Here is a 27,044-nt window from a genome sequence, read left to right on the forward strand (position 1 = left end):
TGTGTGTGTGTGTGTGTGTGTGTGTGTATATATATATATATTAATAAAGTTAATTAATAAAATAATTAATTATTATTTATAATATATATTTTATATATTATTTATATATATTATATTATATGTATTATATTATTATTATAATATATAGATAGAAGATAGATAGATAGATAGAAGATTATTATAATTAATAGTAAAGGTAAAGGTTCCCCCTGATGTTAAGTCCAGTCGTGACCGACTCTGGGGGTTGGTGCTCATATCCATTTCTAAGCCAAAGAGCCGCCGTTGTCCATAGACACCTCCAAGGCCATGTGGCCGGCATGACTGCATGGAGCGCCGTTACCTTCCTGCCAGAGTGACTGGACATAACGTCAGGGGAAACCTTTACCTTTACTATGGCTATGTGGAAAGGCCCTTATTTGCAAACAGGGATGAGACAACAGGAAGTGAGAGAAATCTGCCCTTCAGAAGGGAGATTCACTCCTGGAAAAGACATCAAGAGAGAAAAGTCATCTCCACTGAAGCTTGATCACCCATCCTTCTTTCCAAAACAAGCCATTTTTTTTTTTCAAAATCCAATGATCACAGGGACAGAAAGGAATTGGGGATTTATATATGAAAAAAAATTAGAAAAAAAAACCAACACGAGGCACACTTTGAGGTATGGAAAGACGAATTAAATTGTAGGTATAATGAGATTGAGAATTGGATAAGAGCAATTAGGGGAGCTAAACATATAAGGATTAAAGAAATGCAATCTAAAATATTGGCAAAATGGTATCGAACCCCACACAAACTGGCCCACATTACAAAAAGCCATCAAAATTTTGTTGGCATAAATGCAGGAGAATTGGAGTTGGGCTGTTATATTACAGGGAGTTTGAGCAGGAAACTTTAAAACTGTCTTAAACAGGGATTGTGGAAAGAAGGAATAAACCACTTGTCTCCAGCTTATCATTGTTGTGAGCTTGATTTCAACTCCAACATCTTCCAGAGTCTTACATGGAGGTAGGTCTGTGAAAAGCTACAAAATTTCTACAAAAAGATTAAGAATGAGCTGGAAGAATTATTAGGGAGAAGAATTGAACTAAACAAAAAACAATTCTTTACCCAACAAATTGAAGGCAATGGGAGGAATAAAGAAACAGATAGAAATTGCAAAATATATGAGAGCAGCTACCCAAGCAACAGTTGCCTTAGGATGGAAAGATGAAGGGAAATGGGAATTTTAAAAATGTCTTGAATATTTATCAGCGTATATACTCCAAGATTTCATAACTGAAAGGAGAACAAAATATATTAATCCAAAGGAGAACTGGGAGCAGAAATGGAAAGAGCTTACAGCTAGAGCAAAAGGGAAAGAAAAAATAAGGAACTGAACCAAAAAAATCTTCATGTTCGAACAAATAATATAAACTAATATAAGTAGAGTCATAACTGTCCCAGAGAGAGCAGGGAGGGAGGAAGAGAGAGGGGAAAATTGATAGGTATAAGTAAGAGATGTATAGAACTCTAAAGGATAAAATGTAATAAATAGAATGTGTTATAAGAGGTTAATAATATAAATAATGTATCATTGTGTATATATAATTGTGACAATGTTACAAATTTAACAAAAAAACCCCCACAGGGACAGAAAGTGAGGTGAAATATTCTGAACAAGGGCACAGAGAGCAAAATAAACACCTCAGGGATGTTCACCCTTCCCTATGCTATCAAAAGCTAAAAGAATATTTGTTTTTGGCTGGAGTTACACTTTAAAAATGTATCTCTTCCGACTTACAAATTCAACTTAAGAACAAACCTACAGAACCTATCTTGTTTCTAACTTGGGCACTGCCTGTATATTGAAAATTGTGAGACTTTAAAATAAACATAGTCAAATCAAGTCTTTCATTAGACATAGACATAAACATAGCTGGACTCTGGGTATCTGCTGTGCGATATGGCCACCATTTCCCCCCCACCCCAGTAGTATGTCTTTGTTGTTTTTTCCTTTCTTCTGAGCGCTGGAGGGGGAATGGGATAAGCGGGAGATTTTTTGTTTGATAGTCACTTGTTGGATAGTGATTAGTTTTGTGGCCAAATTTGGTGTGATTTGGCCCAGTGGTTTTGTTGTTAATTCGGTCCTACAAACAAACAGTATAATTTTATAGATAGATAGATGGGCAAAATCAAGATTGACATATTTAGTGCTCTGCTTTGTAGTTGCGTACATCTGCACTGGAAAACTATGTGACAACTGCATCAATTTCAGTGGCATTTTCTTAGGAGAGGAATGCACAACAATCTTAGCCTCTGAACTATAGCCTCCAGCACCTGGTGCTCTTTGTTTATTTTCCATCCAAGTTCTGATCAGGACAGTCCCTGCTTAGATTTCAAAGTCAGATGGAGTCTGGTGCCTTTAGGGTATTTTGGTCCCTCCTGGAAAACAATGAGTGATTTTATAAACGTTAGACAATGTCTACACTTTCAAAAAATTCTGGATTGATGAGGTGCCAGCATTATTTTGTCAGAGAAGGCTAAAGAAACAAAAACCACAGCTCCCATTATTCCATAGTATTGAGCCACAGTAGTTAAAGTGGTGTCAAACTGCACTTATTCTACAGTGTAGATGCACTCCTAAACACGCTCTGTTCCCACTTAGGCACTGCAGTTGGGATTTCATGGAAAAACAAGGCTTCAGAGGCAGTGTTTACTGCCACCTGCAGCATGCTGGCTTAATTTGCCCCATCATTTATCTCCACTTTGGCACTATATACTCCATCAAGAATTGCACCTTCTATCGAGAATATGGAAAACATTTTCGCTTCCCTAAATTTAAACCGTCAGGGACCTGAGGCAATGTATCTCTCAACCTATTTAAGAATAAATTCATTTCTTTAATAAGGAGCTTTTTAAACAGTGGAGTAAAACCGCTGTTGTTTATGGTGGAACATGTGTCCGTTGTGTCAGTTTGCTCCTGATTTGGAAATTTAGGCTAATTTCCAATACACATTTACCTGAGAATAAGTCACCTTACTTTGGAGAACAGTTGACTTATTTATATATTTATTTATTTATTTATTTATGACATTTCTATACCATCTTTCTCTGAAGACCCAAGGTGGTTTGCAGCAGTAGTTACACAAAAATATAAAAACTATCATATAAAAGTCTATCAAATAAATCCTCCACCATCCTAACGGACATAAAATTATAATGAAATAATAAACCAGTAAGATTCCCAAGGAACTAAAATAATAATAAAAATAGTTTAAATGATTAAAATCCAGCTCCAGGCTCCTGTCAACATTAGTTAAAAGCTGTTTCACACAGGAAGGTTTTGAGGTTGACAGAAGGATGGGGACCTACTCCCCAGGTTGGTGGAACCAGTTTTCCTTGACATGTGCTTAAGTTTAATTATCGAGTTTTCTCTCAAAGGTCTACTACACTTAAATTTGAAAGGTTAAATGTTCTGTAATCCTGACTCATTTTCTCTACTGCAGCCCCTTGAAGGTACAAATGATCCCTCAATGCTGTGTTCATTTCCCACCTCTTCCAGGCTCCTGCTTCTGCCGCCGCTGCCACATTTGCCTCCCATCCTCTCTCTCTCACTCACCCCCTTCCCTGACTTGCTCACTCACCGGGCTGGGTCCTCGCAGCAACGGCAGCAGCAGTAGGACAAGAAGCTGGCCCGGTGAATGAGTGAGCGAGGGAAGGAGGCAAAGGTGGTCACTGCTGCCGCCAGGACGAGGAAACTAGGGAGCCGGGGCCCAGAGGAGGCAGGAAAGGGAGGCCAGGCTCTTGCTTCTGCTGCTACCTTTGCTGCCTGCCCTCCCTTGCTCGCACAGAACAAGGACCTGTCCAGGGGGGCGGATGAGTGAGCAAGCGAGTGAGGGAGGGTTGCAAAGGCGGCGATGGCTGCCTTTGCCGCCGGGAGGAATGGAGCGTCAGATAATACAGAATGTTGGATGAGCGGAGGTTGGATAACAGGGAGTCTACTGTAATCAAAAATCCAAAATACTTTTGGTCTCAATATTTTGGATAAGGGTGCTCAATGTGTAATAGCATTTTTCTTTAAGCAAACCCTATTATACAGTGTTCCCTCATTTATTGCTGGGGTTAGGTTCCAGGACCACCCGCAATAAGTGAAAATCCGTGAAGTAGGGATACTATATTTATTTTAATGTTTATACATTATTTTAGTAGTTATACACTATTTTAAGTCTTTATCAACCAATCGTGTGTTGATAAATCACCTCCTTCTCTTCCTGATGCCGCTTGGGCTCCTTTTCTCTCCCTTTGGCTTCTTCCTCCCTTCCTTAGGCTGTAAATTGTAATTTTTATGATTTATAATAGTCTTTTAGAGTTTATTGAAAAATCGCGAAAAGTGAACTGGGAAGTAGTGAGGGAAGACTGTATATATAGTGTTTTAAAATTTGGGATGTTTTTCTGTTTTAGATTTGATCCAGAAATCTTTGAAATGAAGCAATTGCCAGCGGAAACTGTCCGAATTCTTTCAAGCTCACAGGTCATCACATCCGTTGTCAGTGTGGTCAAAGAACTGATAGAGAATTCTTTAGATGCTAATGCAACAAATGTTGATGTTAAGTTGGTAAGTTATATGAAGCTGGGATTGTGATTGAAATACATATGGAAATGCAATAATATTTCTTTATTGTGAATGTGCCAGTGTTAGATTTCAATTTTGTATTTTTCTCTTGTATCCATTACTGCTATGCAGAAGTCATTTTTAAGAATTAAGACTTACATGGAGACCAGGCCCCGGATAAACAGAGAATTCAAAGTACAAAATTAAAACACATAACAAAAAAATATAATTCAATAATAATTCAATAATAGTGCATTTTATTCTTTTACCTCCCTCTTCCCAAAGCTCAAGGTGGAATACAGCTGAGTTAAAATGCAATAGGTAAAACAAAAATCCATTGAGACTAAGTTGATTGAAAACATATAAACGTAAGATTAAAACACAGATTAAAATAATCATATCTGTAAAAAAGCTACAAATACAACAGTGTGACTTCATTTCTTTCACATTAGAATCAAAGTGCACTAGGAATTTGAAAGACTAAAACTTTGATTTTAAATTGGTATTTTATTCTACTGTTCACCTGGAAAGGCTGTCAAAGTAGACCTTGTATCCAAAGGAGTGGACTGAAGGAGGAGGACAGAGGGTGCACCCACACTGTCAAAATAATGCAGTTTGATGCCACTTTAACTGCCATGACTCACATCAGAAGCAACTTGCAGTTTCTCAAGTTGCTTCTGACACAAAAAAAACAAACAAACTGGGAGATGGAGTTTGGTGAGGCATCAGCACACTTTGGCAGAGAAAGCTTTATCATGCGAAACTTTAACCACCCTTTTATTTATTTCGTGTCAAAAGCATTGTACATTTCAAATAATGGAAATAAAAATAAAATTTTAAAAAAAGAAAAGAAATCACAAGCAACTAAATAGTTTTGGACCAAAAGCGGGCAACAGCAACCGCATTGTCTGTAGCTTTAAACAACTCCTCCTCTGTACATGAGGCAGGGCATTGTGGGCAAGCATACATATGCTGAGTTGTTTGTTCAGCTCCACAGTCACACAAGGTGGAGGATTCCTCCAGGTAGTGCCACCTTGCCAAGTTGTCTTTTGATCTGCCCACTCCGCTTCTGAGTCTGTTCAGGGACTTCCAAGTTGCCCATTCTTGGTTTGCCCCTGGAGGAAGACCCTCTTGGGGGGCCATCCAGTTAGAATTGCCAGGTTTAGCTGCCCAGAGAGACACCCTTGCTGCTGCTGGAGGAACATCAAGAGGAGTGGTGGTTCTCATGAAGCCCTTCCTTGATTTGAGTCTGGTGGGAGGAGGCTGATAGTCATGCAGTGGGTGGCTTTCACAATGTTCGACCTTTTTTCTCTCACCATTAGCAGCAACTTCCCGTCGCACGTCAGGAGGGGCAATGCCAGCTAACTTGTAGAGTTTTATCAACAGGTGTAGGTTTAAGGCATCCCGTGATGATTCCCTTTAACCACCCTAATTCCATATCATTGAACCATGGCAGTTAAACTAGTGTCAAACTGCATTTATTCTCTGCTGTTGCTGTACCCAAAATACCCTTAGGGTTACAATTCCCAAAAGCAGGAAGCAGTAATAAGGCGGAGGCCGGGGGGGGGGGGGGGGTGAGAGAGAAAATGGAAACAACAAAATTTGGGTTCTTGTTATTTTGAGATTTCCCATCCTGGTATTAGATGACAGCCCAGTGGAGTTGCCTTTTAAGGTTTGTTGGTATGAACCTTTATTCTCTCCCAACACAGCCTACTAGAATGGCTTTTGGATGGCACTTGAGAAGCAAAGCAAGATAGAGCAAGATCCTCAAGAAGGCCTTTTTTTAAAATGAAAGTACTCATTTTAAAAGCACTAATGAGCTCAGTTGAGTCTAAGAGATGCAACAGTGGTGAAAAAAGACTTTCCTGTGTGCAAGTCTCATATATGTTCATTTGCCGGTGTTGCACTGACTTCAGAATTTGTCAATACTCAATCTGAAAATTTTGGAAGATGAGTTGAAGATGGAGATTGCAAGTCTTCATTATGGCCAGCAGAGGATGCCACAGGCTGTCCTTTTTAATAGAAAGTTTATGTTTCAACTACCAGATATTACATGCAGGATGTGAAGAGAGTGGATGCTACAAGTATGACATGGTATCATTATAGTGTACACAGTACAAAGCATAGGAACTCTCAAGGTTTTCTTTTTGTAATTTGATTTGGAATATCTTCAAGCTGTAGATGTTTGAATCTATGAATACAGAATCTGTGGATATGGAGAGCAAACTATTTGGTTTTACTCAAATCTTATGGGTCTTATCGTAATGCCACATCATTAAGCTGAGTTCCTTGACAAAGCGTAAAGTTGCTGATTTATTCTGCATTATCCTTAGCCTAAAAAGGGTTTACTGGAATAGACCTTTGTACAGAACAAAGTGTCCAATTTGCAGTTGTGGTTTGTCTGTGACTTTGGATATCTTATATATTTTTTTAATAGGAAAACTATGGTTTTGATAAGATTGAAGTCCGAGATAATGGTGATGGAATCAGGGCAGCTGATGTCCCTGTCATGGCAGTGAAACACTACACTTCAAAAATCAGTTCTTCTCAAGATCTTGAAAGCTTGACATCATACGGCTTTCGTGGTGAAGCTTTGGCCTCAATTTGTTCCACATCAGAGGTAAAAGTCCAATATAATTTCCAGGTTTCTATTTGTTGGTAAAACATAGTTGCAAATGCTGTTTCGTTGCAGACTATTGGAGGGAAATATTGTGGCAAATGTTGAAGTTGTTTAACAGGCACTATTGAATGGTGCATAGTAATCTCTAGAATTACAGTGCTGCTCTCTATAAGAGGTATAGTGTTGTTTTTGTTGTTATTATTATCATCATTATTATTATTTTTGTTTGTTGCTATCAGCTTTTTCCCCTAAATTTTTATTTTTTTAAAACACAAAAAAATACATACCGTACATATACAAAACATTTACAATTCCCACCACCAACACGAGGATTGTTTTCATTTACATATTCATTTCTTTTTGAAATGAATATGTAAATTATATGTTATTATTATCATTATTGTCTTTATTTATACCCTGCCTTTCTTCCCTTGTGGACTCAATACTCCACACAAGGCAAGTTTAAAAGGTTAATACAAAAGTTAAAAAGCAATTAATTAAAAAGCAATAAAATAATAGCAATGTGCTAAAAACTATTTCCCCAATTTCACCCATAGCACCCCAAGAATTAAAAACCACAACATCCCCTGACTAGATCTTAAACACTTTCATCTTTAAAAGCCTGTCTGAATAAGAAGGTTTTAGCCTGCCGCTGGACATACATCAGGGAGGGGGCCATTCTGACTTCCCTGGGCAGGGAGTTCCAGAGTCAAGGGGCAGCCACAGAGAAGGCCCGCCATTCCCACCAACCTCCTTTGGAGGCTTTTAAGCAGAGGCTGGATGGCTATATGTCGGGGGTGCTTTGAATGCGATTTCCTGCTTCTTAGCAGGGGGTTGGACTAGATGGCCCATGAGGTCTCTTCCAACTCTACTATTCTATGATTCTATGAACCAAGCTTGAGATGGAGGTGGGACCAAGAAAAGGCCCTGCCTATCTCTCTTCGTAGGTCATCCACCACGGCGACCAAAGCTGTCTCTGTTTCCATAACTAAACCTGAAACCAGATTGAAATGGAGCTAGATAATCCGTTTCATCCAGAAATCCCTAGAGTTGGGAGGCCACCACACACTCCAAGACCTTGCTCAGAAAGGAAAGGTTGGACACTGGCCAATAGGTACCCATTATGGGATGGCTTTTTAAATATAGGTCTCACAACTGCCTCCTTTAGGCAAGGTGGAACTTTGCCTTGTTGCAAGGAAGCATTGACCACCTCCTTCACCCACTCTGCCAGTCCCCTTCTATCTGTTTGATCAGCCAGGAAGGGCAAGGATATAAAATACATGTGGTAGCTCTCACTTTTCCAAGGATCCTGTCCATATCCTCAGGCTGCACAAATTGAAAGGTATCTATCAACACTTGACAAACAGGACCCAATATTACATCAGTTGGAACTGTATCAATAACAGCATCCAAGTCGGAACGAATATGAGTGATTTTATCTGCAAAACACCGTACAAATTCATCACAGTGCGCTGCTGAATGGTCAGGGATTTCTCTTTGAGGACTAGTATGTAATAGCCCTCTGACCACTTAAAACAGCTCAGTTGGATGGTTCTTTGCAAATGCAATGTTGACAGCAATGAATTATTTCTCTGCTGCCCACATTGCCACGGAGGAGGCTTTCAAATGCGCTCTAGCCCGTGCTCGGTCAGATTTGCTTCAAGTTCTCCCCCAACATTGCCAACATCAATTTTATTAATAAGGTTGTTGCACTGCATCTTGCTCTGTGATAGAAAACATCATACGGGCAGTAAAGCATGTATGTAAATGCTGCTGTCCTGACTATCTACACTAGTAGTTTCCAACCTGTTTCCCGTGGACCACCAGTGGTCCCCAAGAACTAAAATAAGGTCCATGCCTCACCATTACTACACCGTTGCAATGAGAGCAACTGGTCTCACAAAACCCTCTTATAGTTCCAAAGCAATGGGAATGTCAGGAGGGGAGATGCTGACTACCCACGAAAAGCGCAACAACAAGCCTCCTGACTGCTGCTTCTCCTCCTCTTCCCTCCCCCTGAGCGGAGCTGTTCCATGTGGCGCCTGGAAGCGGGGGTGCCTTGGTGTCTTTGTTTTTAGGCCTGTACCTGGGGTTATTTGCGTTGCTGATTCAGAAAATTGCATTGATGGACCACATCAGTTCTAGATTACTAAATATGGTTTTCTGTGGGCAAGCAGATGGCAACTATTGGATGGCATATGTTCTGTATCTGAAGCTAGAGCTAATGTGGTCTATCCAATGCAGTTTTCTGTATCAGCACCCCAGATAACCAAACTGAATCTAAAGTTGACAAAACCCTAACCCTTTTGCTACTAATGTTGAAGAGTGATCCCAGGTCAAGTGGTCCCTGATCAAAAAAAGGTTGGGAACCACTGATCTACATTAAAGGTCCATGCCTGTTAACAAATGGAGCATTACAACGTTACCTTTGTATTCATCCTCATTTGTTGATGTGAATTGTATAGTTTTGGGATTGTAATGGTGTGAACAGGAGACACAGTTCCTCTTTTCCTCCAAATAGTTAGTTTTGCATTTGGAAACAAATTTGTGAAGAAGGCTCTTTTTTTTCTGCTGCTCGTAGAAAGAACAGGATTCAGTACAATTCCTGATTCCCTCCCCAAAATTCTCATATCTGAATATTCTGGGTGATATAGCTTGCACCTCTTTGCAAACATATAATGTAGATTTTTTAAAATTCTATTATTTGCTCGGAAAACTGCTGTATATCTGTTTCCAAGACTATAAGAAGATATCTGTCAAATCAGATAGATTTTAAGAAGTTTTTTTTAACATGTTGAAAATGTTTTTGTATGTATATATTTTAATGTTTTCATTGTTTTTATCTATCCTACATTCCCTGGTGGGGTTTGATATGTTCACATAGTATCCAAGTAGATGTCTCAGGGAAGTTAATAAATAGGACAAAAGAGAGAGTTATCGTACTCTTCTGCTGTTCTTATTTGCCCAAAAGCAGCGTTTAGACCTTCTGATCCTGAAGAGATCCTGACACCATCATACCTAGTCACTCCAACAAATGACCACAGGAAACAGAAAGTGCCTATTGGGAAATTAACACTTGACATCATGCTCTTTATTATTAGGTTCTGATCACAACAAAGACAGCGAATGAGGATTTTAGTACCCAATATGCTTTGGATAGAAGTGGTCACATAATTTCTCAAAAGCCATCTCATCTTGGTCAAGGTAAAATATTTATATTTCTTCCAACTTTTCAAATGCAGTCTAGATGCATGTTAGCTTTATTAATTAAATGCTTCCAACAAGTTGAACTAAGAAACTTGGGTAACATTTCAAGATGAAATAAATAACAGACATCATGATTCTCAAAATACAGAAATGGATGAATGTGGAATTTAAAAGTCAGCACAGAGTGTTTGGTTTCTGTGTTCTAAATTAAATATTTAGTGCAGTCTTACTAAGTATATGTCCATCCCACTGTCTCTGGTAAAGCTAATTCTTTGGTGTATTTGGTGACATAGAAATCTCTTTGTGGTAAGTAGGCAAGGAATACTTCCCTCCCAACCAATTTTAAATTCAAACGTCTCTTTTAATGTGGCATGTGTGGTATTTGCTTCAGTACTTTGAAGGTAATATGTACTCTGACAGTTGCTCCCTGCCTATTTCAAGATGTTCCCAATCACTGCTGGAGTTCATAGAATAGAGAAAATTGCATTACCAAGAAATAGGAATTTGAAATTAAGTTTAGAAAGATACAAGATTCTATGCAGATACATGGATGCCATGCCCTGTTGTTTTTAAAATGGAGTCTGCATTTCAGTAACACTTTCATAAAATTCAAACGCGGCTTCATTTCCTTTTCATGTGTAATTTTTTTATTGTAACAATATGTACATTCAACATAAACAACTACAGTGTTAGTGTGGGATCAAATTTTGACATAGTGTTACTTCCCAAAGTTGAGATTCAAAGAATTTCAATTAAGTATATCAAAAACATGGTAAAGAGTAATTTCTCATAAGTGACTTTGGCTTTGATGTGTGACAAGCAGATTAAAGAGAAGAAAAGATGGCACTGGAATAAAAAACATGGGGACATATGATGTTCTCGTTTAAGTGGAAAGCCATGACCTTTCAGGCCTCTTTCAACATAGAAAGTAGGAAATCTTAGTGATAATGTAGGAATGTAGGAGTTGTGGAAGTTTAAAACACCTGGAGGGCCAAAGTTTGCCCGTGCCTGGTCTAGCCTGACCACCTTTGTTACAAGCTAGGATTTAAAGCACTAAACAGTTCTGGCCCAGCTTACCTGTCTGAACGTATCTTCCTCTATGAACCATGTCGGAGTTTAATATCATCTGGGGAGGCTCTGCTCTCGGTCCCACCTCCTTCACAGGCATGATTGGCGGGGACGAGAGTGGTGGCCCCTTGACAATGGAATTCTCACCCCAGGGATATTAGATCAGTCTTCTCCCACTTGACCTTCCATAAAAGAGTAAAAATGTGGTTTTGTGACCAAGTCTTTGGAGAACTTGTGCAATAGATAGATATGGAATAATGTGCAATGACTGTAGGAATTGCCCGGATACATTTTGTGGATTAATTGTAATTGTTTTAAATGTTTCTAATTGTTTTAATGTATTTTCTTCTATTGAAATGTTCATTTTAATTGTACATTGTTTTTAAGGCATAAAATAGTTGCCTATGTGTGAAGCCGTTTTCGGGGTAGAGAAAGGCGGGGTAGAAATGTCGTAAATAAATTGTGCTGTCAATCTTTACAGTACATGTAGATCTGGTTCTTGCATATTCCCCAGACAATGGCTAAGTAGAATGAATGATGGTTGCAAGGCTCACCTAGCTTCCAGAAAGTAAGAAGTTGAAAATAATTGGAATGGAAAGAGAGAAGAGACAAAATCATATTATTATAAGATAAAATATTCTTATTATAAAAACAGAAAGTGTGCTCAGCCATCATTCCAGCGGATTAAAAAAAAAAAGCTTGTATTGAGTGATTTCTGGTATATTTTCTAATACCATGGGGTATATTTCCTCACCCCCATTGCAACATTTCAAATTTATTACAGTAGCCAAAGTGGAGAAAATAAAAGGGAAAAGACAGGGCAGGTAGGAGAGGAGGGTGAATGGCAAAGAAGGGAAGGAAGGATGCTGAAAGGAGGAAAAGGAGGGAAGGATCTTCAGGAAAAATCTCAGAAAGGAGCTAAAGTGGAGCATAGGAATAAAAAGGTGCAGGAGTGAAAAGGAGATGAGAAGAGAGCGAAAGTTGAGATGAGATAAGGGAGCAAGGACAAAGACTGATATGGAACCAAGACTATTGAAGTAGGGAGAAGGAAGAAGGAGAAGCTGGGATAGAAAGAGGACAGTGGAGGTGGGAGAAGAAGGGAAGGAGACATGAGATGAAAAGAGGATGGTAGTTGGGGGAGAAGGGGGGAGGAAATGCCAGAAGACAGAGATGGGAGTGAGAACCAAGAAAGAAATTGAGGAGAGCATCTGATAGAGACTGGGATAGTTGGGAATTTAAGTGAGGGCCAGCCTCAGAGAAGGGTACTGGAAGGTGGTCAGATATGAGCACTGGAAAATGTAAACCTTGAAGGACAGGAACAAAATCAGGTGGGATGTTTCATGTAAGTAAGATGAGTTGCAGTTTTTTGTTCTTGTTTGCTTGTCTCTTTGTTTTTCTATTGGAGTGCAGCTGTAAGATTTGCTTCCTCTCCTCCTGTTATGCCCCTTGTACCTACAGCAGAAGACACAGCATTTCTCTCTCTTTCCTTTCTGCACCTGGGATGCCTGCTGGAAAATGGCATTTCTCTTTGCCTTGTCCACAATCAACCGCTGACTTTCCATGGCCAAGTGAGGATTCAAACCCTGGTCCCCATAGTCCAGCACTCCAACCACTACACCATCCTGGCTCCCATTGAAAAAGTAGACTCTGTTAAAGGAAACATCTCTCAGTTAAGGGGCTGTTTTTGAGTGGAACAAGGTGGGATCTGTTCATTTCCTGGAATTTTTCAAGAATACAGTTTTCCCTTTTAAAATAGTCCCCCCACCCCAAAAAAAGGTGGCATGTGCTCTACAGGCCACATGTGATGCATAGGCTGCACATTGCTTATTGCTGCAGTAGTAATCTATGGACATTATAAAAATGAAAATCTGTATGTCTGTTTGTGGTGGAGGTGTCCATTTACACAGACAGCCTCTCACCTCCACAAACTACTTTAACCCACAGTGCTGAGGAGACACCATAGCCCTCCCTCCAAGGACATTGCAGGTTACAGTGAGCCATATCCCAGGGTTCCTTTCTCTCTCAATTGATGTGGAATTTGCATGACCCCACCCACTGCCTCCCTCTTAACCCTTTCCTGTTATTTTCTATGGCATACAGCAACTGAATATACTAGAGAGGTTTGGGGAGAATTCACCATGATTTATAGAAGTTGTAGGGATTGGGATGTATAGTTCACCTGCAATCTGTGAGCACTCCGAACCGCACCAATGATGGATCTGGAACTAACTTGGCACACAGACCCAACACAGTCAACTTTGCATATTGGCAGGGTTTGGGCATGATTGACCTTGAAATCTGGGAGTTGTAGTTCACCCCTATCCAGAGAGCCCTGAACCTAGCCGTCAAGGTATCTGGACCAAACTTGGCACACAGACCCAACATGGCCAACTGTGAATACTGGTGGGGTTTGGAAGTGATTGCTCTGGGAATCTGGGAGTTATAGTTCACCTGCACCCAGATAGCACTGAACCCAGCCGAAGACGGATCTGAACCAGACTTGGCACACAGACCCAACATGGCCAACTGTGAATACTGGCGGGGTTTGGGAGTGATTGCTCTGGGAATCTGGGAGTTGTAGTTCACCAGCACCCAGAGAGCACTGAACCCAGCCGATGACAGATCTGCACTAAACTTGGCACACAGGCCCAACATGGTCAGCTGTTCATACAAGCCTAGTTTGGGGAGGATTGACCCACGATTATGGGACTTGTAGTTCACCCACGTCATTTTTTAATGGGAGCATTCATAAAAAATGAAATCAAAGACTGGCTTTTTTCTAATAAACAGGGTTACTAATTAACTAAATGATATTACCTAACACCCCAAAACAAACAATGCTGTTTTTAAATAACCTGGGCACCGCTGGGTACCCAAGCTAGTTTAATAATACATACAAATAAGTATTCTTCTCAATTTTTGTAATAATCACATTTCTAAATAATTATTCGATTGCCCATGCCCATATCTAAAAGTGAGCTCAGCAGCAAAGAATATGGATTTTATGACTGCTTGTTAACATAGAAAGCATTTTTATACATGGTAGTTACCTTCTTATATTTGAACAAAAGAAAACTTGATCCCAGTGGAAGTGTAATGGTAACTTTATATATCACAGCTATAAATGGTAGAGTCCTTAAGCTGGTACAACATGTCCTTCATAAAATATATTACCAGAACACTTAAATCTTAAGAATTTTCTTGTTAAATATGATAGTGCTTCTTTCGTTTGACTTGTAAATCTTTGATCGCCCTGATCATAACCACTTGTGCAGTCAGATCTGTTTGCACCTCAAGTTATATAACAACCTTCAATGCTGTACTAGCATCGCAAATGCTGTGCCCCATCTCTTAACACTTGTCGTCTGACACAGCAAGTCCAAGGATTAGGCTTTAAGATGATTGCTGATTTTGAAAATAAGTATACTTCAGACCCTCTTCATTTAAGTGGCTTTTGATTCTTTGATTACATTATGTAACAGTTTTTTTTAAAAAAAATCTGTTCTTGGTTTGAGGGTATTATTTCCTGTTTAATTGTGCAGTACTCACTCTGAAAGTAGTTTTATACTCCAGAAATTTCATTTTTTTGTGGCTGCCATAAACTATGTTGAATTGGTTGCGACTCTGTGAGATATTCATTGAAATACTATAGCAAAACGTGCTGCAGGATGTCCTGCAATTTGGGCATTTTAATAAACCTTTTCTTTTTTTTTATGATAGAACCAATTAGGAAACAACATTTATAACCCTGGAACAAAAATGTGTTACATAGTGTAAAATCATACCACATTAGGCAACAGTCGCTAGGACTAAGTCCCATTGGTCTGAGTAATGTTTATTTCTGAATAGATGTGTCCAAAAATGAAGTGTCAATGTCATTTTAAAAAGGATCGTAGTTATTTTTTTCTCCTGCTGCAAGCATTAATAAACTTGCCTTGTGCTGATATCAGGAACAGTTTTGTTAGCCATCCAATATATGTCTCTGAAACTAAGTTCTACTGAAATCGTTGGGGTTTCTTTCTAATTAGGATTGTATTGTAAAACCTGATGGTGTCAAGTAATTTAATTTTGTTTATAGCTATAGTCAAAGACTAGTACAGACAGTGATCTAAGAGACAGCTACATTTTGATAATCAAATGCTCACTTTAACACTGTAGCATACATTAGTAAAAACATTCAAAAATGTATGCCAACTTATTCTTATTCTCTATTTTTCTTCCCCTTGTTTCTGGTAGGTACAACTGTCACAGTTCTGAAGTTGTTCAAGAATCTGCCTGTAAGAAAGCAGTTTTATTCAACAGATAAAAAATGCAAGGAAGAAATGAAAAAAATTCAGAAACTTCTGATGGCGTACGGCATTATAAAACCAGAACTGAGGATCATGTTTACACATAACAAGGTAAGGAACACTTTGCCTTCAAAACTGCCGAAACTGTAACATTAATAGTAGCTAACCAGAGCTCTTATTATGTTTGGTAAAGAAAGGTGGTAGTTATATCATTTATCCACTACAGACCTGTTAAACTTAATGGGAAATAAACTAGTTGCGGTCAATTTTCTTATTGATTTCGGTGGGAATTAAGCATCACTAGTTTTCTCTGACTTCTGTTAATTTGAGCTGGTTATGCCTATTGATGGGTTGCATAATCCAGAGGTGTATTAACAGCAACGAAAACATACATGAATGGTTACAGTTTAAGAAGCACTAAACAAAAAACCCATTACAGATACATGAGCCACTTTCTTCTTGGCATGTTTCTCCCTTTTGCTCTCTATTTGAAAGGAAATTAGAACAGGTGTTTAATGTACAAACTGAGGATTCACATTTGCTTTGCTTGAAGTGGAATACTGTGTCCAATTTTGGGCACCACAGTTGAAGGGAGATGTTGACAAGCTGGAAAGCGTCCAGAGGAGGGCAACTAAAATGATTAAGGGTCTGGAGAACAAGCCCTATGAGGAGCGGCTTAAAGAGCTGGGCATGTTTAGCCTGCAGAAGAGAAGGCTGAGAGGAGACATGATAGCCATGTACAAATACGTGAAGGGAAGTCATAGGGAGGAGGGAGCAAGCTTGTTTTCTGCTGCCCTGCAGACTAGGACACGGAACAATGGCTTCAAACTACAGGAAAGGAGATTCCACCTGAACATCAGGAAGAACTTCCTCACTGTGAGAGCTGTTCGACAGTGGAACTCTCTCCCCGGGGCCGTGGTGGAGGCTCCTTCTTTGGAGGCTTTTAAGCAGAGGCTGGATGGCCATCTGTCGGGGGTGCTTTGAATGCGATTTCCTGCTTCTTAGCAGGGGGTTGGACTAGATGGCCCATGTGGTCTCTTCCAACTCTACTATTCTATGATTCTATGATTCTATAACCATTTCTTAAATGGAATGTCCTTTAAAGCGAGCCCACTCCTCCAGAGCAAGAAAGACTAAAGCCAAACTAGAGGAGGATTCAGCAGAGTACCATCACCACTAGTTTCCACGCTTCCGATTAAATAATGTGATTATAGAATAGCTCCAGAGGCCTCAATACCATAAAGGCCCTAGATCCTGTCAAATCTTGGAAGCTAAGCAATGCCATCCTTAAATGGGAAACTGTCAGGGAATACCAGGTACTGTCAGGCTATATTTCAGAGGAAGGAGCAGATCAAACCATCTCCGAGTATCTCTTGTCTAAGAAAACCCTGTGAAATTCATGGGTCACCATAAGTCAACAGGTCACACACACACAGAACAGCTACAGTTAGTTACTGGCAACCTTCCTTTGGTGTAATTGAAGAGGATAAATGCCTGTATTAGTTCCAAGATAAAAGTGACATCTAATGGTCAAATTGTTATACTACAGGATTTCACATTTCTGCTACCCAAACTGAGCATTCTTCAAAAATCAGAGATGTAGCAAAAAATGTCTCTTACTTAGTTTAGGTTGTCATGTTTGTAGTGATATGAAGCCTAGAAATTAAGAATAGTAAGAAGAGAGTTCAGGATAGTTGTAAGATGTAATTTGAATTAACTAGTAAAGTGATGTGGACTCAAATATTCTGACAGGTTACAGAGAAAGGTCACTGGGTCTGAGCAAAAGGCAAACCATTTATATTAATATGTATGGGTTCAAGAGAAGTTCAAGAGTCACTGCACAAAACCTGTTGATGTCAAATGATTTGTCTGGCTTTCTGACAGCATAGTTTTTGAGATTTCTCAACACAAGAGGTCGCTCATTCGCCACAGCATAACAAAAGGGAATCATCCTCTATATGCCTTTTTAGCCACTTCTTTTTTGTATTGTGCCTTCTTAGGAACAAGTATAAGAAAAAGATTTCGAGACAAAATATGACTGTTTTGATCTATCATGGCTGGTGCTGTTCTCACATTTCGTTTCATTTCATTTTGCTTTCTTTCATTGTCTTAGTAGTACAAAGTATTTAAAAAATCCTCCCCCAAATCTAGAAGCACAGTCCTAACTTTTAAATTTCACTGCTGATAAATGCCAAGTTAATTGATTTACTCATAGATTTTAAAACATTGATAAAGCTGAACAGTTTTCTTATTTGGGAGGAATGGGAAAAGGGAGGATAAAAGTTTTGAGACAGGATTGTATTAGCAGATTAAATTAAGATGTTGATTGGTTTAATGACATTCTCTGGAAGAGTGCATAATTGTAGTTGATTCTGAGCACACACCTTAAGGCCTTCAATTGTATCTTATACAAGTACATGAGCGAGGCATCACTTGTGTGCCATGTTCATGAATGTTAATGTAGTAAAACTAGAGTCAGATTGTACAGAAATGCATGGCAGATTGGCAATATGGTTTCAAGGTTTTAATGGTCCTATCCAGAAACGTATAAGGTCTAAAATTAATTTTTGGCATATTCAGCTGAGATGTTTCAAGCAGTGTTGGCAAAGTGTCATCAAAGAAAGGTGGAAAAGGGATTGATACAAGCAATCTTACTTTCTTTGCTTTCTTCCTACCACCACCCTCAATCTGTAGTTGGAGAAAAGTAAGAAAGATTATGGAACAACAAAAAAAAGGTCTAATTCATTTTTCGTTAAAATATTTCCTGCTGATTTCTTGGTGCCGGGCTGTGTGTGTGTGGGGGGGAGAAAGTTTATTATTGTGGTGTACACGTCACAGAGAAAAAAATGTTGACCTCATCCAGAATCATGCAGGGAAGAGGGCAAGGTGTTTAGGCTCCAGTTTGCTAAACGGGTCTGTTTAGTTGCTGTACAGTATGTGTCTCCACTTAAATGTCATGCAGGAAACCTAAGGTTATGGTTGCATGTGAGAGAAAGAGAATATAATGATATTGTCTTATCTGTTGGAAGATTGAGGCAGTTAGTAAAGGTATTCAGCTAATGACAACTGAAGTGCCCTTTGTTCTTATTGATGTATGCCTTCAAGTCATTTTCCACTAAGTCAGTCTATTATGGAATTTCCTTGGCATGGTTTGTCATTGCTTTTCTCTGAGGCTGAGAAAATATGGTTTTCTCAAGGTCACCCAGTGGGTTTTCACGGCTGAGTGGGGATTTGAAAGCTGATTTCCGTAGTTGTAGTCTGGTGCTCAAACCACTACATAGCACTTTATAGTCTCGTATTAGGAGGGAAATATTTCTTGATGCTGAGTGAAAGTTGCCTTTTTATTACGACTTTCCCCTAACTATTATTACTGCATTCTGCTCTAAGTTTGTTTTCTCAGTCAGCCGTTAACATAGGCTTAGCCTTGCGTTTGGCGTTTTTGTATTACCGTACTTGTTATGTTTTGATTTGCATTAGCAATAAATAATGACTTGGTTACCAGATCACTCTTGATAGACTATTACTCTTTTGACAACCTGGATTAGCTTGTGTGTCATCTTTTTATGAAGGTTTATCCTGCCAAGACGTTCTTTGAATACTGATAATGTTGATCCTCCTGCCAGTATGGTTATGTTAGAAAGAGGTATTTTCCCTCTTTCGTCACCATGTTCCTTGAAAGCAGATTGAATAATGAGTTGATTGCATGGAAATAATTTATGGCAGTATTTATTTAAGTTTATTTAAAGTTGATGATCTGTGGACCAGAGAAGGTGGGGGGGGGGTACTCGGTGTTTATTTTTTGTCTTTTAAAGAACGCGAAAAGTTTTTCGCCTGTCACATTTTAGCCACCTGGAAACCTAAGCTAAATTTTTACCCTGTAAAGGATGATCCTTCTTGGAATCTGAGCTCCTTCACTGGTGCTCTATAAAAGCAGCTTCAAATTCTTTGCTATTTTAAAATCTTCAATATCCCGAGGGAAACATTTATGTACATCTAGAGCTGCTGTTTGCAGAATTCCATAATCTGCTGATAGAAAAGCTATATATAAACATACATAGCACAAGTGCTAATTAATAATTCTGTTCCAGCTGTATCACATTAGAAATAGTACTGTAGATAACTGAGATGGCTAGATTGTGCCACTACCTAAGAAGCGCTAGCAATCTCAGAGACAACCTCAGAGTGATAATGAGCTGTCATCTGCCCCTGTCCACTCTTATTCGGCAATAAAGCACCATCTGGAAATGAAATAAACCATTAGGAGGTTGGGAGGGACTAACTATGTTAGCTTTCCACTCTTGTTACTTGAAATTCTTTTTATTTATGAATTTTACGAACTTACCACATTAGAGAATTCCGATTATAGCAATATAGTAGGTGGAAGCAAAATTTGTGTACCAAATTATGGTTGTTGAATTCCATTTAACACTGTGCGAGAAATGACATCCTCTTCCTCTCCCCACCTCTGCTCCAAAGTTCAGCTCAGGAGAGACCCTTCCCACCTTCTGGAAGGGATTTTGGATGAAGTGTCAAAAGGGAGGCCATAAAGAAAACGTAAAGTACATTCCTTGTTGGACAGGCATCACTTAATTTAACCTATTATCTACCTACCAGTATGAACGTGAGTAATCTAGTCTGATTAGTATCAAAAAGACATTGGTTAGCAAAGGCAGGGCAATCTGGCCTAGCATATCAATCCAATTCTTTGTAATGGGGCAGTATGTTAGATGCTGGAAACAATATCAAAGGAAACTGAGTAATGTAAAGCAAGTAAAGGAAGTATGTTGGCACCTGTATCTCTTACGATTGATAATGGTTATACTTAGCTGCCTTTTTACGTATTAATATGTTGTTCATTTTCAGTTTACATATTCATAAAAAACAGTAAAACAAATCTATATACATGTATATATGTATGAACCAATACAGTATTTCCTAACATCTATACAATATTCATATTTGGTTATGTTCTCCCCTCCTCTCTCCCAATGTAGTGTCTTCCTGTCCCTTGGATTGGGGACATTCATATATAATTCTGTTCTTCCTTCCTATTACATTGTTTTTCTATTCTTCCTTCTGGCCTGATATTTATTGTTTATAAATTGCCTGCACAGATTCAAACAGGTTAAATTGTGAAGCCTTATAAAAACCTTCCTTTTTTAAAACATAGTTTAGATATGATTCCCAGTCCTTGATAAAGATTGTGTTTTTTCTTTGTTCATCATTGCTAATTTGTCAATTTCTGCTATTTTAAAGACTTTAACTATCCATTCTTCTATTGTTGGGAGGTCTGCCTTCTTCCAGAACTGTGTATATAGTGTTCTTGCTGCTATTATCATGTAGTGCCAAATTTACAGTTTAATTATTTTGTTTGGTTATTTGACATTCCCAATAAAAATTATTCGGGCTCCAATTGAATCTTTGAATGAAACATTTCTTGCAGTGTTTTTTGTATCTTGCCCAGAATTTTCTTGCTTTTTTACAGGACCACCAGATGTAGAAGAAAGTTCCTTCCTGTTATTTACATTTTCAGCACTTGTTTTTTTTCCCTTACATATTTTAGCTAATTTTACTTCGGCGAGGTAACACCTGTTCATCATTTATAAAAAATTTCTCTAATATCGTAGAATCGAATTTTCTTTAAGCCAATAGTCCACATTTTCCCCATGTATCTAGTTCTATGTTATGTGCAATGTTTTGTGCCCATTTAGTCATACAATAATTTATCAGTTCTGTTTCCATTTCCATCTTCAGTAATATTTTATATATTTTACAATAAGATGTTCTTCATTAGTAAACAGTTCCTTTTCAAATTCTGATTGGTCTTTTCAAATCCCATATTTTTACAGTAAAGTGTAAATCTTTCTTTCAGTTGCCTGCATTTGTATCACTGTAGGTGAAGTCTTGCATCTTTCAGTTCTTGGGTTTTAAATCTGTATTTATCATCTTCATGTATTATTAAATCTCTTTATGTAATCAAGTGTTCTCCTTTCTTCTTATCTAACTTGTAAAAAGCTTCTTCCGTTGAAATTTATAATGGAGTTTTTGGACATAGTTTAATTTTGTACTTGTTCCAAATCCTTAGTATGGCTCGTCTTGTAACATGGTGATTAAAATCTGTGCTTTTTGATACCATATATAAGGATGTTATCCAAACCATTGCCTTTTTAAAGAATCAAACATTTAATCTGGCTTGCCTAGGACTGCGTGAGAGATCTCGTGAAGGCCTTCTACTTTGAGATCTTTAAATGGAAATACTAGTATATTTTGAACAGAAACTATGAGTATAGTCTGCTACTCAGCTTGCTTTTAAGAATGGCTGCATAATGACCCACTATCCTGCAGTACAGCGAGAAGGTCCGATATAGGATTGTTATTAAGACGTCAGGTAACACCACCTCTGTTTGTTGGTTAAATTGCCTGTGCTGCATGTGAAGACAGGCGAAGCAGGAAAGAGTAATGTCTTGGTATATATAAGGATAGTAATAGACTGGCCCTAGATCAGGGATGCGTTAGAATGAGTAGCAAGCAAGCCTAAAAATGGGAATGCAACAAAGGAACAGTGTGGGCTCTCAGGAGTATTTGACTGTGTAACTGGCCCTTCCTCTTCAGATAATAGCCTGCCAAATACCAAATAGACAACTCGAATCTACTGTAACTAAGTGGATTGTTGCCACCACTGTGTGACCCAGGAAGAAGTCATTATGTCTGGAACCCTGCCATCATGCGCCTTAACTCTGCCCTTAGTCTTTAAGTGAGTGCATGAGCCCTTGTTGATGTTTATTCTTCAATAGGTTGAAACTTCTTTGTATAAAAATGTGATGTGGCGACCTGTTTCTTTCTTGCAACATTACTCAGTTTCTTACTCTATACAGCAAGGGATCTTAGTTTTCGAACAGGAGTTCTTAGAATCGGCCGGCCACAGGAGCTAGCCATGTGGAGGCTCAATAAGCCTACGTTGCACCCTGATGCACTCCAGATTTTTGGCAATCTTTCAGTAGTTGGCTTCTCTGCCAAAGGATTCTCTGTCACCTGCTTGCCCAGAATACCTCCTCTGTGAAAGGAAGAGTTCAGATGAGCAAGGAGAAATCCGAGCATGATAATGTTGACAGAAACTGCTCCTCAGGCTAGCAGTGGGAAAACCTCATAAAAATAGAGCATTCCCTATGACTGCAGGACCGATACAAGGAGATATTTGCCATAAAATTTAAGAAAGAATGAAATCCAAGTTTCCTGACTGGTATTATATTTGGCATACACAATAGACCGCCATGCTAATTAAGCAAGAAATCAAAAATTTAAAAGCCATCAATGCTTATTCAGGATTTCTCTTCTGTGGAATTTACAAGTACTTTGCAGTATGTCTGTAGATCCAAGCAACTCCTCATGATAAGTATTATTTTTCATCAGGCATTAGCTTTCAGACCTCACCAGCTTGTAACTTTTAAATGCAGGTTTCTAAAGTTAGGTCCTCCAAAACAAGTGTGGCCATCTGGCTGCCTGAAGATCTGGTCAGGCCCCCAAAGCAATCTATCTTGGATAGAAGTGATGGTTTCATTCATATACAAAAATGTTCAAGGTATTTCTTTAATGCTGGAACCCATCTCAAGTTAGGAATTTTGTGCTTGTATAATTGTCCAAGAAATAGCATTTAAGCTGGAAAAAAGATCTAACTCAGTGGTTATCATAGTACATAATTTACAGCAAATAATGTCAACATATGTGTGAGTAGTGTGTAAATGCATCAAGGACAGTTACTCTTCTCTTAATAAATCAAAGCAGCTAGCCATGAAGCTACAGTTAACCATTAAATGCTGTTAATCATAGCTTGTAATTATGGCTAATTGTTTCCAGACATGCCAGCCCATAAGACAGCTTTCAGTAGTTTGTGGATATCTTGATTATCTTTTGGTTTCCTGGTGAATCATGCAGTGTTCAGGATGTCATGTGCAAATTAAATTGCCCCTTAGAATCACAGAATTGGAAGAGACCTTGTGGGCAATCCAATCCAACCCCTGCCAAGAAGCAGGAAAAGCACCCCCGACAGATGGCCATCTAGCCTCTGTTTGAAAGCTTCCAAAGAAGGAGCCTCCACCACACCGGGGAAGAGAGTTCCACTGCTGAACAGCGCTCACAGTGAGAAAGTTCTTCCTAATGTTCAGCTGGACTCTCTTTCCCTGTAGTTTGAAGCCATTGTTGCGTGTCCTAGTCTCCCGGGCAGCAGAAAACAAGCTTGCTCCCTCCTCCCTTTGACTTCCCCTCACATATTTATGCATGGCCATGATGTCTCCTCTCAGCCTTCTCTTCTGCAGGCTAAACATGCCCAGCTCTTTAAGCCACTCCTCATAGGACTTGTTCTCCAGACCCTTGATCATTTTAGTCGCCCTCTTCTGGACACATTCCAGCTTGTCAAGTTCTCTCTTCAATTGCAGTGCCCAAAATTGGACACAGTGTGATTTCAGGTGTGGTCTGGCCAAGGCAGAATAGAGGGGTAGCATGACTTCCCTGGATCTAGACCAGGGGTCCCCAAACTTTTGAAGCAGAGGGCCAGTCCACAATCCTTCAGACTGTTGAGGGGCCGAATTATCATTTGAAAAAAAAATACAAACAAATTCCTATGCATACTGCACATGTCTTATTTGTAGTGCAACAACAACAACAACAATGAAAAAACAATACAATATTTAAAAATGAAAACAATTTTAACCAACATAAACCTACCAGGATTTCAATGGAAAGTGTGGGCCTGCTACTGGCCAATGAGATAGTCAAGTTAATTAGGATTGTTGTTGTTGTGTGCCTTCAAGTCATTTCAGACTTTGGCCGAGCCTAAGTCTAAAATTAATTATTTATTTACTGCATTTATTTACTACATTTATATCCCACCCTTCTCACCCCAAAGGGGACTCGGAGCAGCTGTATGTACATACAATATATTATATTATTAGCATAGCACAATATTAGCATCATATATTACTATATTGAACTATACCACTATACTATTATATAATATGTAATATATAGCATATAATTAATATTATTATATGGTATTGTTATTAGTATTATATTGTATAACATAATATTATTATCAATATTATATGTACAGTAGAGTCTCACTTATCCAACACTCGCTTATTCAACGTTCTGGATTATCCAACGCATTTTTGTAGTCAATGTTTTCAATATATCGTGATATTTTGGTGCTAAATTCATAAATACAGTAATTACTACATAGCATTACTGCCTATTGAACTACTTTTTCTGCCAAATTTGTTGTTTAACATGATGTTTTGGTGCTTAATTTGTAAAATCATAACCTAATTTGATGTTTAATAGGTTTTTCCTTAATGCCTCCTTATTATCCAACATATTCGCTTATCCAACATTCTGCTGGCCCGTTTATGTTGGATAAGTGAGACTCTACTGTATATACAATATATTATATTATAAAACTGAGGGCGGGGGCCAGGTAAATGACCTTGGAGGGCCGCATTCGGCCCCCGGGCCTTAGTTTGGGGACCCCTGATCTAGACACTAGACTCCTATTTATGCATGCCAAAATCCCATTGGCTTTTTTAGCAGTTGTATTGCATTGTTGGCTCATGTTCACCTTCCTGTCCACGAGGACTCCAAGATCTTTTTCGCATGTACTGCTGTCGAGCCAGGCGTCCCTCATTCTGTATTTTTGCATTTCATTTTTTCTGCCTAACTAGAGTATCTTGCATTTTTCCCTGTTGAAGTTCATTTTGTTAGTTTCGGCCCATCTCTCTAATCTGTTAAGATCGTTTTGGATTCTGCTCCTGTCAGGAATAAGAAAAAGGTTGACATTAATACAAATTCATTAGGAGATTATACTTGCATGAGTTATATTTCAGAGTTGATGAACTGTGACATGCCTTCACTCAATTCTAATACCGACTTTGGAATCTTTAATACAGGAAGGCAGAGTACATTGCTGTAAAATGATCACTGCTTTTTAGAGGTGGCTAGCCATGGGATGTAGTTAGGGAATTCTGTTCTGGATTTTAAAAAGGGAGGGAATGATTACTCCGAACACGTCCATTTGTTCTAATGATTTATGCTTATAACTAAGGGCCATATTTAGAAAAGTTGATGAGGCAGCACCATTTTGACTATACAGTTGGCTGTGCGTTTCCAATAAGTTTCACAACTTCCCACGAATACCAAATTCCATCATTGCTCAAGGCTCACGATATACAATTGTTATATTAAAATGTTCTCCTTAATATAAAAAGGCAACATTGATGTTTGCTTTTTGAATTTCTAAAAAATCCCCAAATTATTTAAATAGCAAACATCTGAGTTGGTCAAAATCAATATTAAGGCCCATAATTTTCAATTTATTTCATCCTTTTCAATGAAACAGAGAAGAGGCAAGATATATTTGGTCAGCTCTGGTAAAACCTAAGATGGTCTGTATGTAATAATATATTTTGATAGGATACTTTTGCAGTGTCATCATACTGCCTAGAGTCAGATTCATTCTTGGCTCATCAGCCCCAGGTTTATATGACCTAGAAAATACATGGGGGTGTGTGAGTGTATTTATAGCTCAATTTCAGAGTATAATCAAGGTTATAAATCAAGTGGTGCAGGAAGCCTATTGGGAAATCAAATCATTCTCAGAAGTACAGAAATGTAAAAGTGCCATGGCTTGTTGGTTTAGCATACTTGATTTAGAATTTAGAATTTTCCTTTTTTCAAAGTAATACCTGTATTTACTCAAGTTTAAAGCACCATCGAATCTAATGCGCATTTCAAAACCCCGAAACCCAAAAAAGTATTTACCCTATTTTGCAAATCTAATGTGCACCTTAATTTTGGGAAGGTAATTTAGTCAAAAAAGGTAAGTATTAGAATTGAGTCAATACTGTATGTTTCTGTGGTCTGATGTTTTTGAAAGGGGTTTGTTAATAATGTTACTTATTTTTGAAGTCCTACATTAGTGGCTTGTTATTATTTTAGATAGTCCTTAATATATATGTGTGTGTATGAATATATAGATATATATAAATCCCATCAACTCCCAAGCAAGATCTTACAAAAAACTTCATTCATTACATAGTTTCAAGAATTGCTACCTATCCTTGTATTATACATTTAAAAAAAAATACATACCTTAATTGATTATTACTCCGGAAATTAACATGTTACATGTAACATCATTACTAGAACTTGTTACTTACATGTGGTCATTTTATTTGTAAACAGTTTGTTTAAAACTATAAATTCCAAATGGAAATTTTGT

General features: G+C 38.5%; 1 protein-coding gene across 4 annotated transcripts in view; it reads left to right on the plus strand.

Moving 5' to 3' along the window:
• pms1 (PMS1 homolog 1, mismatch repair system component) overlaps positions 1-27,044 on the plus strand; it is a 64,087-nt gene that overhangs the window by 7,979 nt on the left and 29,064 nt on the right. For 3 of the 4 annotated variants that reach the window (XM_062963713.1, XM_062963717.1, XM_062963724.1), the window contains exons 2-5: positions 4,441-4,594; positions 7,029-7,211; positions 10,313-10,415; positions 15,723-15,886. In XM_062963713.1, the coding sequence (XP_062819783.1) occupies positions 4,463-4,594; positions 7,029-7,211; positions 10,313-10,415; positions 15,723-15,886 (582 nt within the window). In that variant the 5' untranslated portion in view covers positions 4,441-4,462. Of the gene's footprint in view, positions 1-4,440; positions 4,595-7,028; positions 7,212-10,312; positions 10,416-12,944; positions 13,185-15,722; positions 15,887-27,044 lie in introns of those variants that run through there. The other variant, XM_062963732.1, reaches the window with a different exon arrangement.

Source organism: Anolis carolinensis, chromosome 1 (genome assembly GCF_035594765.1).
Source record: "Anolis carolinensis isolate JA03-04 chromosome 1, rAnoCar3.1.pri, whole genome shotgun sequence".
In the NCBI taxonomy this organism is placed as follows: Eukaryota; Metazoa; Chordata; class Lepidosauria; order Squamata; family Dactyloidae; genus Anolis; species Anolis carolinensis.